Raw genomic sequence first — 14,559 nt, forward strand, 5'->3', positions numbered from 1 at the left:
CGCAGCAGCACCAGCGGGTGTGTCCCTTTCGTAGCTGTTATTATAGTTGGTCATTTGGGCCGCACAGCACGGCCCGGCTTGAGCCTGATTCGGCCCAGCATGATTGGCCCGATTACTTGTTTTCGGTCGTGCCTGGCTGGCCCACGTGCCTCGGCCTGGGCCCAGGCACGGCACGAAGGTCTGTTTTCCGTGCCGGGCCAACCCGATCAGCCTGTTTGGCAACAGCAGGCCCGATCGGCTCGCTTGGCGTGGAGGGGATGGGCGACAGAGTGGAGGGGAGGAGGAGGCGGCGCCGGCCGCCGCGCGGCGATGCGGGGAGGGAGAAGGGAGCGGCGATGCTCGCCTAAGGCCACGAGGGGAGGGGACAAGGCGGCCGCGTCGTGGTGGAGGGGCGGTGCCGGTCTCACCACCGCACAGGGAGAGGAGGTGCCGCGCGGAGACGTGGAGCAGGGTGCGGCAGCGCTAGGAGGAGAGGAGGGGCCGGCGCCGGTTGCGACACGTGAAGGGAGGAGGGGGCATTGCTGGCCGCCGGCGCAGCGAGGAGGCTGGCGTCAGCCACGGCGCGGGAAGGGAGGAGGAGGCGCTGTCGGCTGCTGGCTCAGCGCCCAGGGGAGGAGGGTGCAACACCGGCCGTGGTGCGGGAGGAGAGGGAGGGCCGGCGCCAGCCGCGGCGCATGAAGGGAGGAGGGGGCTGCGCCGGCCGCCGGTGCAGCTAGGAAGGCCGGCTTCAGCTGCGGCGCGGGGATGGAGGAGGAGGCGCTGCCGGCTGCCAGCGCAGCGTGGGTGACGTCGGCCGCGGCGCGGGCAGGGAAGGAGTGGGTGGCGCCGGCCACTGTGAGGGAAGGGGAGCAGGCGGTCGAGGAGGCGGCAGCGGTGCGAGGAAGGGAGGAGACGTGAGGAAGGGAAGGGAAAGGGAGGCTTCCCGTGCTCGGGCCGGCCCAAGTGCCTGATGGGGCCGCGGCTTAAATGTTCCATGCCGGATTGGCCCATGTGTCGAGGAGTCGGGCCAGGCATAGCACGAGCCTCAGCCCGAACTTCGTACCAGGCCGTGCCTGTGCCGAACCAAAAAAGCGATCAGTGGGCTGGCCCACGGGTCTCGGGCCGGATGGAAAACTATAGCTGTTATCGGTCGCCTGCCAGGCCGCCCACTGCCGGGCCCCCACTTTTGCCCCTCAGGCGTCCGTCGTGGGAGCTACATAGCTAGTCCTCTAAGACCCAGGATCAACTGTACCTTCTGTGATCTTGATTCGTCTTCTCCAGCAGGGTGTGTTATTACCACTGCCAGTGTGCTGTTGCTGTGTTTATGGGTGGCAAAAGGTTTCTAAATTTTAGCCTAAACAATCTAAGGGCCGGATCTAAAAGCGCCGAGCTCTAATCTTATTCCATTTTAAGCTAAATATATATAATTATCTAGTTGGATCGTGAAGAGGGCACTCAGAGATCATGAAGTTCACCTGCTACTAGGGAGGACGCGTGCATGCCTTGCTGCAGATGAAGATGAACTGAAGCTCTATATATTCTATGGAACAAGTATACATACAACTTGCATTGCTATATGGATTTCTTATAACCATTTTAACCAAACGTTGATTCCCTGGTTAGATTCTCTCCTTTTCACCTGCCAGTTAGACGGCCGCCGACCTCATGTCCGTTTTGTCGATCGAGTTGAGGAGAACACACAAGCGAACATTCGCATCAATCATTGCCAAACGGCAAATTGTTTAGCAACACGAGCCGCTACAAAACGAGCGGATCAGGTGAGGATGTGCGGGCACGTACGTTGAGCCGCGCTACAGGCGCTGTCGCAACAAGCTAGCTGTACAGCAAACACAGACGACGCTGACAAGCTGATGAAAGCTAGCTGTACTTGTGCCTTCGTCGGAACCTGCTGACAAGCTGCGCATACGAACGGATTTTTTTCTTTTTTCGTCGGACTATACGAACGCAGTTATTAAACATGCAGGGTCAGGTCAATGTACGAAAGCATATTATGACGACGGCACTGCACCTGCGGCAGTTGTTCCGTAATGCGTGGGCTTGTTCTTGGGAGTACACTACCCACTTCGTCAGGAAAGGTGGTCTGCTGGAAATCTTCCTCCGTCTTATAAAAGGTGCAATTTTGTATTTGAATTTTTTTAAAAGGTGTAATTGTGCAATTCTAGAAATTGAATCTCAACTACCTACCTAAAAATTAAATGGTCAGATTTAATTTGCATGTTAAAACTGACTCCATATGGCAAATAAAATGAGGATACGTGAGTCTCCTCATTTTATTTGCCACCGCTAAGACGGAGGGAGTATATGCAATTGCAAGTTTCCGGTTTGCACTAGGTCAACGGAGTCAGCATGTGTGTGAGTTTTTTGTTTTTTTTTTTTGAGGAAAACATGTGTGTGACTGTGGGTGCTGGCTAGCTCGTCTGCGGCGGGAAAAGACACGAACGAAATCATTGTCCAAGAGCCCACAGAGAGATTTGAGCCCGATAACCTGAACTACAAGCATCGGCTTTCTTAGGCTTAGCCCATCCTCATTTCAATACAATGCAGCAGCAGAGCCCCGACCATGTTATTTCCGTAGCCCAAACTAACAATCAACTGTACGGCCCATTTGTCAGCCCAACTTGGCTCGCTTGCCCTTGCTCACAAAGCCGCACTCGCACAACGCGGATGCGGAGGGGTCAAACCGTCAAAGTCAAACAAGCCTCTCCAAGCCGGCGTCCCGAGCGGCGGAGTGGGCGAGTGGCCAAAACTCCCAGTCCCAGACAAGGACACGGACAAGCACCAACCTGCCCACTCGCGCCCGGCAACGCCACGCGAAAAATTCCCTCTCAAGCAGAGCGCCCCATCACGTGCGCCCGTGCCACAGCACCGATCGACAGGCCCGGCCGAGCAGCGGAGCAGCCGAGCAGGCAACCTCCCGCCCACTTGCCTCCTCACATGGCCGCGATCTCGCACCGGATCGCGGGGCCCGGCCCGCTCGGCGCCGCGGCGGCGCCGCCTCGCCCGTCGGGGAGGAGCGCCGCCGTGATCGCGGCCGCCGCGGCCAAGGGCGCCCGGCGGGCGCGGGCGCTGGAGGGCGCGAGCGACGAGCTGCGGGCCGCCGCGGCGCAGTGCCTGGACTGGGCCCCCGCGCGGCGCCGGGTGCGGGCCGCCTTCGCGCCCGTGCTCCCCACCCTCGACCACTGCCTCTTCAAGGTTCGTGTGCCCCGTCGCTCCTCGCGTGATTGGGTTTCGTACGCTGTAGCAGAGGTTCCATAACTGTCAAAACTGAAACTCAGGAAATGGTCGAATGCTTCCAGTGCTGCGGCGCTTGCCACCTCATTAAGGTGGGCGAGCAGAAATTGCTCATGGTCCTCGACTGGTAGGATTTTTGTTCTATTGATTTGCGTAGCTCTGGACCTCTGGTGCTTGCGTGCAGCTGCAAGCACAACAAATTAGCAGTATCACAATGGAGGCAATAAGAACGACGTATATGATGAGATAGACATAAGCAGCCCTATTCTTCAATGTGCAATTTGCAATATCCTGATGCCATCTGAGTGAGATGGATTCAATAGTATAACTGAAGTCTTCATATTGCCTCGTCTAACTTAATCCGTTTTACCAATTAGGAAACAAAAAATTGAACGGATAATATCACAGGGATAGGAAACAGACAGCATTTGGAGTCCGGATGGTAGTCCATGCTAGTCAGTAGTCAGAGTAAAAATTTTCCTAGTTTATCCCCTTTGAGAACATGATGAACCATCTGCATGAGTTATTGAGTTCCATTTGGATCCTTGTAATACTGATTCATACGATATAAGTTGGCCCATTTTTCTCACTTCATGTCTCCTGCTTTTCATTTTGCAGATGGCTCCCAAGGGAATCCAGATGGAAGAGGTAGGGACATAATTGAATCTCTGAATTGACCTTGTCTTCCATTTGGTTCAAGTAGTTGTAGTTCCCTCGCAAATATGCAATACAAGTAGCACAAGCACAATTTCTGCTGGAAAAGTGGGATCACGACATCCATTAAATGATAGATATTTTGAGCCACTGCAGAAGCAAGTGGTGTATTCGGCAAGCAGAACTTTACAGGGAGTGGCATGGTGTTGTCATTGCCACAATAACTAATGACCCAAATTAATTTACTTGTAGACAGTTAGCCTTCAAGTCATACTAACAGATCAGCAGGAAGTTTAAATCTTGAAGTAACTGTTCAAGAGCTTCTTTCCTTGCTTTGGGTATTGATACTACTTGTTTCTGTAGAATTATGAGAAAAATTCAAAGGGAGTTGAAATATTCTGGAAGAGCTGGCTGCCACGAGAGGGCACTGCTGCCAAGGCTGCACTTTTCTTCTGCCATGGATATGGGGATACCTGCACTTTCTTTTTTGAAGGTGACATTACTTGTTCTGTCATGTTTTACTTTCTGTTTATCATTCCTTTGCCTGCATGTCTATTGACGAGCTTGAAAATACCAGGGATTGCTAAGAGGATTGCTGCTGCTGGATATGCGGTTTATGCTATGGATTATCCTGGTTTTGGCTTGTCATATGGTCTGCATGGCTACATTGCAAGCTTTGATGGAATGGTGGACCATGTCATTGGACAGTATGCACGAATAAGAGGTTTTGTTGGCTTATCTACTGTAGATAAGAGTAGATATATTATGCAATGAATAGTCTTTGCATCATGATATAAGGATTATTGATGTTCAGGAACGAAGGAAGTACGTGAGCTGCCTCACTTTCTCTTGGGACAGTCAATGGGAGGTGCAGTTGCCCTGAAAATACACTTGAAGCAAGAAAAAGAATGGGATGGTGTGCTTCTTGTCGCGCCTATGTGCAAGGTATTTCGCAAACTCCCTTCTGTGCCAACCAAATTTGGTGATCACATAATTGCATTCCTTTGTTTGTACTAGTGCAAGTTGGCATATTTTCCAGCATCCACCAATTCTCCAATCATGACTAGTGCTAGAGCACAACTGTGCCCATGTTAGTTCACAGTTGACAGCAGGTGAAAATATATTGCGTTGTGAATGGGGAACCACTGATCAAGAAATGACTTATCATTCACTGTGCATAGGTACTAATAACTAATAAGTCCATGCAAATTTGATTTTTACTTGCAGTCATAGCATATTTCCAGCTTTACTGCATGATATGACAACTAATCTGAAGCATACATGAAGAAATTACCTTGATTTTATTTACTTATCTGTCATAAACAACTAGGGACTGGTATTAGGAGTTCTTCAAGCCAAGGACTTACATTACGCACTTGATTTATTTTCTGCCCTTATTTTTGTTCAGTAACCCTGTTTTACGAGACTGAATTCTATTGGCAAGATTTCAGAAGATGTAACACCACCGGCACCAGTATTGAAGGTGTTGAGCATATTGTCATGTCTTCTTCCTGAAGCAAAGTTATTTCCGCAGAAAGATATAGGAGATTTGGCATTTAGAGATCCAAGGAAAAGAAAAGTAGTAAGTTCCTTGCACAGTTTTCTGCGTTATTATCTTCAACTTGGTTTGCTTGAATGTAATGTGATATCTAGCAACCAGCATGTATCGCATTATTCATGTGACATTTGTGGTCTGTCTCTCTTTTCTGCATTAATTTCATAGTATGAAACATTCCACATTCTCGTATAATTTGCCTTGTTCATCACAACCTTCTAGTAACAGTTTATATTACCTCTAGAAAATGAATCAACACAACACTTCTGATTGAAATATTTAAGATACTTGCTATTTTCATTTCAGGCTGAGTACAATGCCATATCATATTCTGACCAAATGAGATTAAGAACAGCAGTTGAACTTTTGAAGGCCACTAAAGACATTGAATCACAGTTGGAGAAGGTAACTATCACTTTCACTTATTTCTTATGGAATTGGATTTCTTGTTTTATATAGTTTAAACATATTCCAAATGCAATTCATGCAATCCCTATATTTCTTGTCATTGTACAAGAACCTAAAAGCAAAACACATTTAACAAATTTGATATTCCTGTAGATCTCCTCCCCGTTGCTGATTCTTCATGGAGCCGCGGACATGGTAACAGATCCTCAAGTAAGCAAATTCCTCTATGAGAAAGCTAGCACCAAAGACAAGACCCTCAAGCTCTATGACGGTAGTTACCACTCGATCTTAGAGGGAGAGCCAGATGACCGGATTTCAACCGCAATTAACGACATCATCTCCTGGCTGGATTCGCATTGTTGAATGCCCTTCGTATATGGTCTCATCCATTGTTGCGGACCTTTAGTTTGTTCGGGCAGTATGGGACTCTCTAGTGCATTAAATTTTGGCATGGTATGCAGAGATTAATATCTCTGAGTAGTTCGTTGGCGCTTGTTATCTCGATGATGTTAACTGGCGCTGTATTTTCTGTTTATTGTGAACACGGCATTGTATAATTTTTTAGTTGGCATCGCCACCCCCCCCCCCCCCCCCAACCATGGTCAAGTTTCACATGCCAAGATCTAAACTAGGCTTCAGTAGTTCAGTTACATTTTTCTTCCCTCTATCTGTTACTTGGTGCATGAATTCTACTGTTCATATACTTTTTACTAAAAGGTTCACGTTCGGTGAATTATGCCATTTCAGAAACCTACCCCCGGTCCTGTTTCCTTGTACTCCAGACACCACCAGATAATACCCGTTCTATTGGAGTACACAAATTATTCCATGGTATACGATTTATCATGAGAAACTTTTCTTGTGTAAGAGAGGCACAATAGACATATCCTTGGAGCTGTCATATGAAAGACACTATCTTGAGTTACTAACTTACAAGCACTTGATGCTTTAGATGGTATCGTAAGACGCTACTTTCTTTCTTTTTTAAAAAAAAAAGACACTACTTTCTTCTTAAATTATAATAATGTATTATATACAATAATGAGTCTATAACATTGAATAGAACTATGATATTATGAAAGTCGTTTGAGACAAACTTATAACTGCAACGATTCATGTTTTCAATCTATTTTTTTCGTAAAGATAGAAAACGTACTTTGAAAGTTTGACCGAAAATATATTCATAGCCTTGTACTTTTATGATGGAAGGGATTATGATTTTCTCTATTTTGTGGATGAAATTGATATTAAAAACATACACGGTCGATGTAACCATTAGACCTTTCCATACAACAAAGAAAACGCCACTAACACTAACTTGAGTTTCATAAAGAAAATATCCAACTGAAAAAAACGAACAACAAAAGGGTATAACTGCAAAACTACATGGAAAAGCTTGTCTTTCCCCGTTGCTACTCCCTTGAGCTGTTGACATTGAAAGGTGCATCCGCGGGCGACGCCGCCGACGATGTCGTCCCTCAACTCGCTCTTCAACCGCTCCACCTTCGGCACCAAATGGTTACCCTTCCTGTCCCCTTCCAATCACGAACCCCTGACTTGGCGACAAATTTCTCATTTCGGTTTGGGGCGGATTTTAAGATCGCGAATTCCAGTGTGTTGCTCGGAGTTCTAGATTTAGATTAGGTTCACTAAAGTTGTTTACTTGATTACGTTTTCTTACGATCTTGCAAAAAAGTAACAGTGCTAGCTGGATCCGGATGATGTCGAGGATGCCTTTCTTTGCTCCATCCCCTCCTCCTTGAGTGGCGAATTGCCATTCTTGAGAGCTGTATGTTAGATGTTGCTGAGCAGTTTCGTGTATATTATGTTTTTGAAGATGCTATATGCTCTTAATCGGGCTCAGTATTGGGAGACTGATTGGCAGCTTCATTTTTGCTTTTGGTAGCAAGAATGACTGCTTTATAAAGATATCTGAATCCACCATGAGCCGATGAAATTGATAGTAGATTTAGCAAGTTCCCATGTGTGTTAGTGCAATTGCTTCAACAATAGCCAATGATCTTTCATAATTTACTGGATCTGAGTTATGGAAGTACCAATCAATTATCAGCTCAGTTGGCTAGTCAGTTGACGTTTCATGTTACTTCTTGCTTCTTACAGTGTTAGTCATTTACATGCATGGTGGACTTAGGGAAGCAAATCTTGTTTTGTTTAAACCATTAAGTAACAGAATTTCTGTGCTTTATGTAGCAAAACATGTTTGAATCTTGTCATTTCGAGGATCAAGCTGCTGCGCAATAGGAGGGAGTTACAACTGATAAATATGCGCAAAGAGATGGTTCAGTATCTTCAGACTGGCCAGGAATCTATCGCAAGGATTCGAGTAGGTTGGAGTTATAGGCTTATAGCTATTTCTTTTGCATAGTTCTCATTTTTTGTATTATTTCCTTTGCATTTTCTGATCTATCATAGGTGGAGCATATTATTCGGGAGCAAAATATATTGGCTGCATATGAGATTGTGGAGCTTTTCTGTGAATTTGTTCTGGCACGAGTCCCTATTGTTGAGGTTCAAAAGTAGGTTCTGCTTTATTAATTGCGCTTGAATTTAATTATTAATGTCATGACTCATGACTCGAGATTCTTTTTTGGTCACCTAAAAGAATATGATCACACCTGTTAGTTTTCTCATGGACCAGGGAATGCCCCTTAGAACTGCGAGAAGCAATTGCTAGTATAATCTTTGCATCAGGAAGATGTTCAGACTTGCCTGAGCTAATGCATCTCCGCAATTTGTTTACCACCAAGTATGGCAAGGAGTTTGTTGCTGCTGCTATGGAGTTGCGGCCTGACAGTGGTGTCAATCGCACAGTAAGTGGAACCTCCAACATGTTCAAGCTGAAATTGTGTTGCTCACAAAGTGAGCATCTTTTACCTTTTCAAAATATTGAGCATCTTGTATACAGATAATCGAGAAGCTCTCGGTGAAGGCTCCATCAGGTGAATCAAAGCTGAAAGTTCTGAAAGCTATCGCCCAAGAGTACAATGTTGAATGGGATTCATCTAATACTGAAGCGGAATTCAACAAGAAATATGAAGATCTACTGGTAGCATTTGCTAACTCATACTTATTCCCTGCTTATTACACATGGATGCATATGAAAGGTTTTTCATGTTAGATCTTCAAATTTAGGTATTTACATTACTGGAGGTATAATGCTTAAACAACTAGCAATTACTATGTTAGGCCTAACATCACCTATTTGATGTTTCAGTTGAAGGAATTTGCTTAGATCTTTATGCTCATTCTGAGAAACCATTAGTTTCCTCTTGCGATTATTTAATTTCATGCAAGACACTGTTTTTTTGCATCTGACATTCAGATAGGAATGTCCAACTGTCAGCTGCATACTCCACATGATATGCCATAGTTGATTTCCTTGTAGCCTTGGTCTAATCTTCTGTATTTACCTCATTATCTTTTTACCATCACTGTTTGTATGTCCTTGGGTCGATATTGGTTCTTACTGTTTTGTATGTCCTTGGATCAATATTGGTCCTTACATATGACAACTGCAAACATAATCTTTTAGTGCTAAAAAAGTTTGTTGGCTGCTTACTAAAACTGGGGCCTGCTGATTCATTAACATGGTGTGGTCGATTAAGGAATTCAGAAGAGAACCAGAATCAACTCGCTACAAGCATATATGCCTACATAGTTCCATCGAGAACTGTATCCAGTTAAGTTTGATCAAAATCCTTTAGAAATCACTTCATGTGCTCTGTGCTGGTATGCAGGATGGCTCGGGATCTTCAGTCCACCAGGTCCAGCCACCTATCATTGAGAACTCTCCAGTTGCTTCTGCTTCAAGAGATAAGCCGCTGGCGTTGAATCCACCTGTTAGGGATGTAGAAAAACATCAAGTTCTCGAGTCTCCAAGTTCACCAGCTGGGGGTTCAAGAGCTTATGTTGCCTCTAAGACCATTGTGGCAACCCAGGAGCACCATTCCCCTGCTGAGGAGATATCCTGCACCAACCCAAGTTCATCAGATGTGCTAGAAAAAGCCAGAGCTGCCATTGCTGCCGCTACCCGTGCATCTGCTGCTGCTCGTGCGGCAGCTGAACTTGCAAAGGTTAAAATCACGAGTCAGTGACGCCTTTGGTTCCAGCAAGGCAGAGTCAGGGAATCCTAGACGGTTTATGAATCAGGCAATGCAGCACTATGACTGACAAAAATATTTCATTGAATAACTTTCTTACTGTATATTCCCCTTGCAAGCACATCAAATGAAATTGTGTGGCTTTCTGTTCCCGTCTTCTTTTGTACTCAAAAGAAAATGTTTGTGGTATCCGCTTAAGGGCTTGTTTGGAATGCAAGAATTTCACGTATTCTGTATCATTGTCTTAGCAGATTCTGGGGATTTCATGAGTTCCAAACGAGCTTTATCATGCATTTTCCTGCTTCAACCATAATATTTTTGACTGATATACAGTAGCATTGCTGCCAAATGTTAGAAACCTGTATGCGATATGCTGGGCTTGGAGTAGATCCGGACATAAATATCGCTGGGCTGAGCTTATAATAAACTACGGAGTAGGAGGGGGGAAAATCAGAGACCTAAAGGGCCCAGTTGTTTAGTCCGCATAGGCATAGCGTTCCAGCTTACCCAGCCCACTATGTCCTAAAAAGGGCCCACTCACACCGTCCCCGACCGACTCACCGGCCTCGCGTGCCGCACGAGCCGGAGCCGGGAGCGATGGAGGAAGCAAAGGCGGCGGCGTACTACGACGAGCTCAACCGCAAGGGCGAGGGGGCCCGCCGCTTCAAGCAGGGGCTCGGCTTCTCCTCTTCCTCCGATGCTACCTCCTTCCCCTCCAAGCCCACCGCAGCCTCCTCCTTCCTGTCGGGCTTTGTCCGCGCTGGCGCCGCCCCCGCCCCCACCCAACCCTCTAATCTCGCCAAACCGCCGCCGCCGCATTCTGAGCGCCCATCGAGCACGCGGCCTTGCTCCCGTTCACCGCCTCCTTCGCGTTCCAGGACCCGGTCCAGGTCCAGGTCCCCGTCTCGCTCGAGCCGGCGCCGATCGAGGTCCAGGTCCAGGTCCCGGTCGAGGGAGCGCAGGCGCCGGTCCAGGTCTAGGGAGAGGGATCGCAGGTCTTCCCGGAGGCGCTCTAGGTCTCGGTCGAGGTCGCCTTCCCGTCGGAGTGGCAGGAGTTCGCTCTCGGAAGGCCGGCGGGACCGGCATGGGGACCGACGGCACGACGACGGCCGTGATAGCTCGAAGGCCCGCGGTGGTAGGGACGGCGGTAAAGTGGACTACTCGCGGCTCATAGAAGGATATGATAGAATGGTTGGTCGCGCCCTGCTCTTACTGTTTTGTAAATTTATATCTGCTGTACAATTGTGTTGTTAGCTTCCTGGTGTTTCAAAATGATGAGAACTTGATGCTCTTGCAGACTCCAGCTGAGAGAGTTAAAGCAAAGATGAAGCTTCAGCTCTCAGAGACATGTAAGGACCGCACTTCTGATTTCTTCATTTTGTTATTATATTTCAGAGCTTCATTTTGTTATTATTTGCTAGGGTGCTGCCTTTTTCAACCAATAGAAATTTTGTGGCTACTTGTTGGAACACAGCAATGGTCTGGTACTGGTAGCATAGGTTTATGGAATATGTGGTTCTATAGTGTAGTGAAATGTTGGAAAGTAATTGTAGATAAGTTGAGGTAGTTTTCTATGCTAGCTTGATCAGTTGAAATTCATTATGGTTAATTCTAAGAGGTGCAATGCTTATGTACATTTTGGTTTGGATATATAGCTATGCTTCATATGATGTAGCTCTGAAACTCAAAATTAACTCTTTTATACTCAAAGGAAATGCAAAATCCATTATAGATAACTCTAAGCAGTGTGATGCTTATGTGCACTTCTGTTTGTTCATTGTTGCTATGCCTCATGATATAGCTCCGAGACTGAAAATTAACTCCTGTATACAGAAGGAAAAATGTGAAATCCATCATATATAAGTCTAAGCAATGTGGTGCTGATCAACATTATGTAGCTAAGCCTCATGATATAGCTCCAAATCTCAAAATCAACTATTCTCATATACAAAAGCAAAATGCCATTGAAATGTGCATGGGCTTGCAACGTTTAATGTTGATCACACTCCATGATAGGTCTGCAGTCTCTTTTTTTTGTGACATTTTCATTGTTCTGAAGATTTCCTTTTCCCCCAATGTTGGCAGCTGCAAAAGATTCCACTCTCGGAACTGCATCTGTGCGGTGGGAAAGATTTGACTTTAATAAGGATGCTCCACTTGATGAAGACAACGATGATGTTGAAGGTTACTATTGATATGGCTTCAGTCTTGATTATTCCTTTATGAGTTTTCATTAATATGGTTCTTGATCAAGTCAGTCTGGATATGGTTCTACTGTCTTCATTATCCTTTTTGTGGCTCTGCATGACATTTTTCATCAAATTATTATTCAGCTCGGAGTGGTATTATTTTAGACACCCACATGGCATACTGACATTGGTTTTTAAACACCATATGTTTTAAAATCCTATTTTTAGGGTGTAGAACACTTTATGGAACCTAGTGAAATATACACAATAGGATGTTCTAATTAAAATACATTTTTTATTTGAGTTATCGGGTTCCTTCGAGAAAGCTAAGATATCTTAAACATAAGAGGTTCTTTTTTGTTGGGTGGGTTTCCTCGTAATTTTTCAGTTTTTATGCACAATGAAATGGCCCTCCTCTTTATATGAGTGTGGATTTAGAATTCCAACTTACCCTATGTCAACTGACTACATTAACCATTTCAAGAGTTATCAAGGTTAGGCTCAATGCGAGAGAGGAAAAAAAACTTGCTTCTTACATAATTTCTGTTATAGAGTTGCATATTTTGTTGGGCTGTGGAGCTAAAGCTGTTTATTGCTTGAATGATAGCTCAGATCTTTAGGTTGTTGTAGGGAGTTTCTAATGTATGTTCAAAGACAGAACAGCCTGTTGAGCATAAAATAGTTTTCTAGTTATATTATGTGCTCTGAAGAAGCATCTGAAGTTTGATACATGTTACCAGGCAATGTTGTTTGATTCAAAACTTGAATTATCAGCTGAATATTTTCTGAAGTGAAAAGTGGTAGATAGATGTTTGATTAAAAAAAAACAAGTGAGCAACTGAGCACCGGCAAAGATCTCCATCCAAGGCTCATGTTTAGCTATTCATGCCAGCACTGTTCCCATTCAGGTTCATGCGCCTCTATTCTGTATCAACGATAAAACTGTTCAACAAAAATGCTCGCATAATGTGGTTTTCTCAACTAATTCAATTGCTTGAACTTCTCGAGCTTTTGAAAGTGGGATGCATCATGGTCAACCTGTTTCTGACTGCTGCAGTGGTATAGTTGTTTGCTTAAGCATTTAAGAGGTTTTAGTGCAGCAATATATGCACACAAAAAAGGCCATGCATGCAGTCTGTTTTTTAGCCTTGGTAACCCAGAATTTACCATGATTTTTATTTGTAGTTGCTAATGATGATGCTTCACTGGTGAAGAATATTGGTAAGAGCTTCCGGCTTTCTGCTGTGGAGGTATACATTGGAACAATGAGTTACAATTCCATATTCTGCACTCTTTCCACTTTTCCTGACTATATTTTTTCCCCATCCGTTGCTCTTTACATACCATAGTCAAAGCATGAAGATAAAGTCAGGGATGCGCATGAGGAGGCTATATTTGGAGTACCTACAACTTCGTTTGTTAATACTGAAGCTGATGAGGATGAGCTTAAAGCCAATGATGAGGACAAAGCTGAAGATATAGAAGCTCAACCCAGCAGTTCCCTCATTAGTGACAAAGTAAGACTATCGAGTGTTTCCCTTGTTTTTTTGTTTATTTCTGTGTATTCCAACACCACTCATGAAACCATTTCCATAGGTTCTGGCAATGCAGAAGGGTTCGTGGAGAGAACGGGCTCAGAAGTTGCGGCAGGACTCTAATACATGAAGTTTATCCTCTCTGCCCTGCTCAAGTTCAACTTTGCTGGTGTGTAACTGTGACCTCTCATATTGTGAAGGATCGAAGTTGAGAATTTGTAACCAAAGTTGAACCCCTACCCCCCATGTTGTATGTATCTGACTATCTTCTGTGTAACGTACTCCTACTAACAGTAGATTATGGTATTCTCTGCTTATGGATCATTTGAACATGATATTAAGGCACAGGTACGCTGCGAAGTCCAAAAGTTACATAGCTGATCGGCGTACATGAACACTCGTAAAACAAACTGGCAATGAAACAGCACATCCCAAGCCAGCCAGCGCGCACGGGGCCGATCTACATACTAGAAGAAGAGGCGCAGCCGGCGGGCAACGATGAAACGCCGAAGCGTCCGCGCTCGGTGGAAGGAGAGCAGCGTGACGCCGAGAAGCCGGAGCAGGAAGGCCGCGAGCAAGCAACCGCCGCTGGCGGTGGCGGACGACGACGTGCCCCCCGCTGAGGCGGAGAGCACGACGACCGACGCGCCCAGCAGCATGAGGAACGCGGGGAGATGAGTCCGCCCACGGCCGCGGCGCATTATTATTATCGGCACGGCCGCAGCCGCCGGTGGTGGAAGCACCCGGCGCCGCGGCCCTTCACGACGGGCCGCCATTGCTGCGCTCTTGGAGTTGACGGACGGGGCAATGGCGAAGAATGTACGTGAGCGTGTGGACGTACGCGTGCGTGCCCCCCGTTTGCGGTT

At 45.8% G+C, this 14,559-nt stretch overlaps 3 protein-coding genes across 3 annotated transcripts; all 3 read left to right on the forward strand.

The window, feature by feature from the left end:
- The first annotated feature begins 2,664 nt into the window (after positions 1 to 2,664).
- On the forward strand, positions 2,665 to 6,425 carry LOC112892428 (caffeoylshikimate esterase-like). Its single transcript, XM_025959598.1, has 8 exons — positions 2,665 to 3,192; positions 3,850 to 3,879; positions 4,249 to 4,378; positions 4,463 to 4,609; positions 4,700 to 4,830; positions 5,330 to 5,467; positions 5,747 to 5,845; positions 6,002 to 6,425. Exons 1-8 carry the CDS (start codon positions 2,665 to 2,667, stop codon positions 6,209 to 6,211), a joined length of 1,413 nt encoding a protein of 470 aa, XP_025815383.1. The 3' UTR covers positions 6,212 to 6,425.
- A 787-nt stretch (positions 6,426 to 7,212) lies between these two features.
- Positions 7,213 to 10,161, forward strand: LOC112895422 (IST1-like protein). Its single transcript, XM_025963372.1, has 6 exons — positions 7,213 to 7,366; positions 8,060 to 8,192; positions 8,282 to 8,385; positions 8,508 to 8,679; positions 8,775 to 8,915; positions 9,607 to 10,161. Exons 1-6 carry the CDS (start codon positions 7,317 to 7,319, stop codon positions 9,961 to 9,963), a joined length of 957 nt encoding a protein of 318 aa, XP_025819157.1. The 5' UTR covers positions 7,213 to 7,316; the 3' UTR covers positions 9,964 to 10,161.
- Positions 10,162 to 10,493: 332 nt separating this feature from the next.
- LOC112893938 (probable ATP-dependent RNA helicase DDX46) lies at positions 10,494 to 14,040 on the forward strand. The gene is made up of 6 exons (XM_025961470.1): positions 10,494 to 11,160; positions 11,267 to 11,318; positions 12,055 to 12,153; positions 13,344 to 13,408; positions 13,508 to 13,675; positions 13,755 to 14,040. The coding sequence occupies exons 1-6, from the start codon at positions 10,567 to 10,569 to the stop codon at positions 13,821 to 13,823; spliced, it is 1,047 nt and encodes a 348-aa protein (XP_025817255.1). The 5' UTR covers positions 10,494 to 10,566; the 3' UTR covers positions 13,824 to 14,040.
- Positions 14,041 to 14,559: the final 519 nt, after the last annotated feature.

Source organism: Panicum hallii, chromosome 5 (genome assembly GCF_002211085.1).
Source record: "Panicum hallii strain FIL2 chromosome 5, PHallii_v3.1, whole genome shotgun sequence".
NCBI classification, from domain to species: domain Eukaryota; kingdom Viridiplantae; phylum Streptophyta; class Magnoliopsida; order Poales; family Poaceae; genus Panicum; species Panicum hallii.

Bases quoted from the DNA above. Each gene is read 5' to 3' on its own strand.
- LOC112892428 (XM_025959598.1), top strand. From the start codon at position 2,665: ATGCGGAGGGGTCAAACCGTCAAAGTCAAACAAGCCTCTCCAAGCCGG. The intron at 3,880-4,248 runs GTAGGGACATAA...TTGTTTCTGTAG, and splicing joins AGGGAATCCAGATGGAAGAG to AATTATGAGAAAAATTCAAA. The intron at 5,846-6,001 runs GTAACTATCACT...ATATTCCTGTAG, and splicing joins TTGAATCACAGTTGGAGAAG to ATCTCCTCCCCGTTGCTGAT.
- LOC112895422 (XM_025963372.1), top strand. From the start codon at position 7,317: ATGTCGTCCCTCAACTCGCTCTTCAACCGCTCCACCTTCGGCACCAAA. The intron at 8,386-8,507 runs GTAGGTTCTGCT...CTCATGGACCAG, and splicing joins CCTATTGTTGAGGTTCAAAA to GGAATGCCCCTTAGAACTGC. The intron at 8,680-8,774 runs GTAAGTGGAACC...TCTTGTATACAG, and splicing joins ACAGTGGTGTCAATCGCACA to ATAATCGAGAAGCTCTCGGT.
- LOC112893938 (XM_025961470.1), top strand. From the start codon at position 10,567: ATGGAGGAAGCAAAGGCGGCGGCGTACTACGACGAGCTCAACCGCAAG. The intron at 13,409-13,507 runs GTATACATTGGA...TACATACCATAG, and splicing joins TCCGGCTTTCTGCTGTGGAG to TCAAAGCATGAAGATAAAGT. The intron at 13,676-13,754 runs GTAAGACTATCG...CCATTTCCATAG, and splicing joins GTTCCCTCATTAGTGACAAA to GTTCTGGCAATGCAGAAGGG.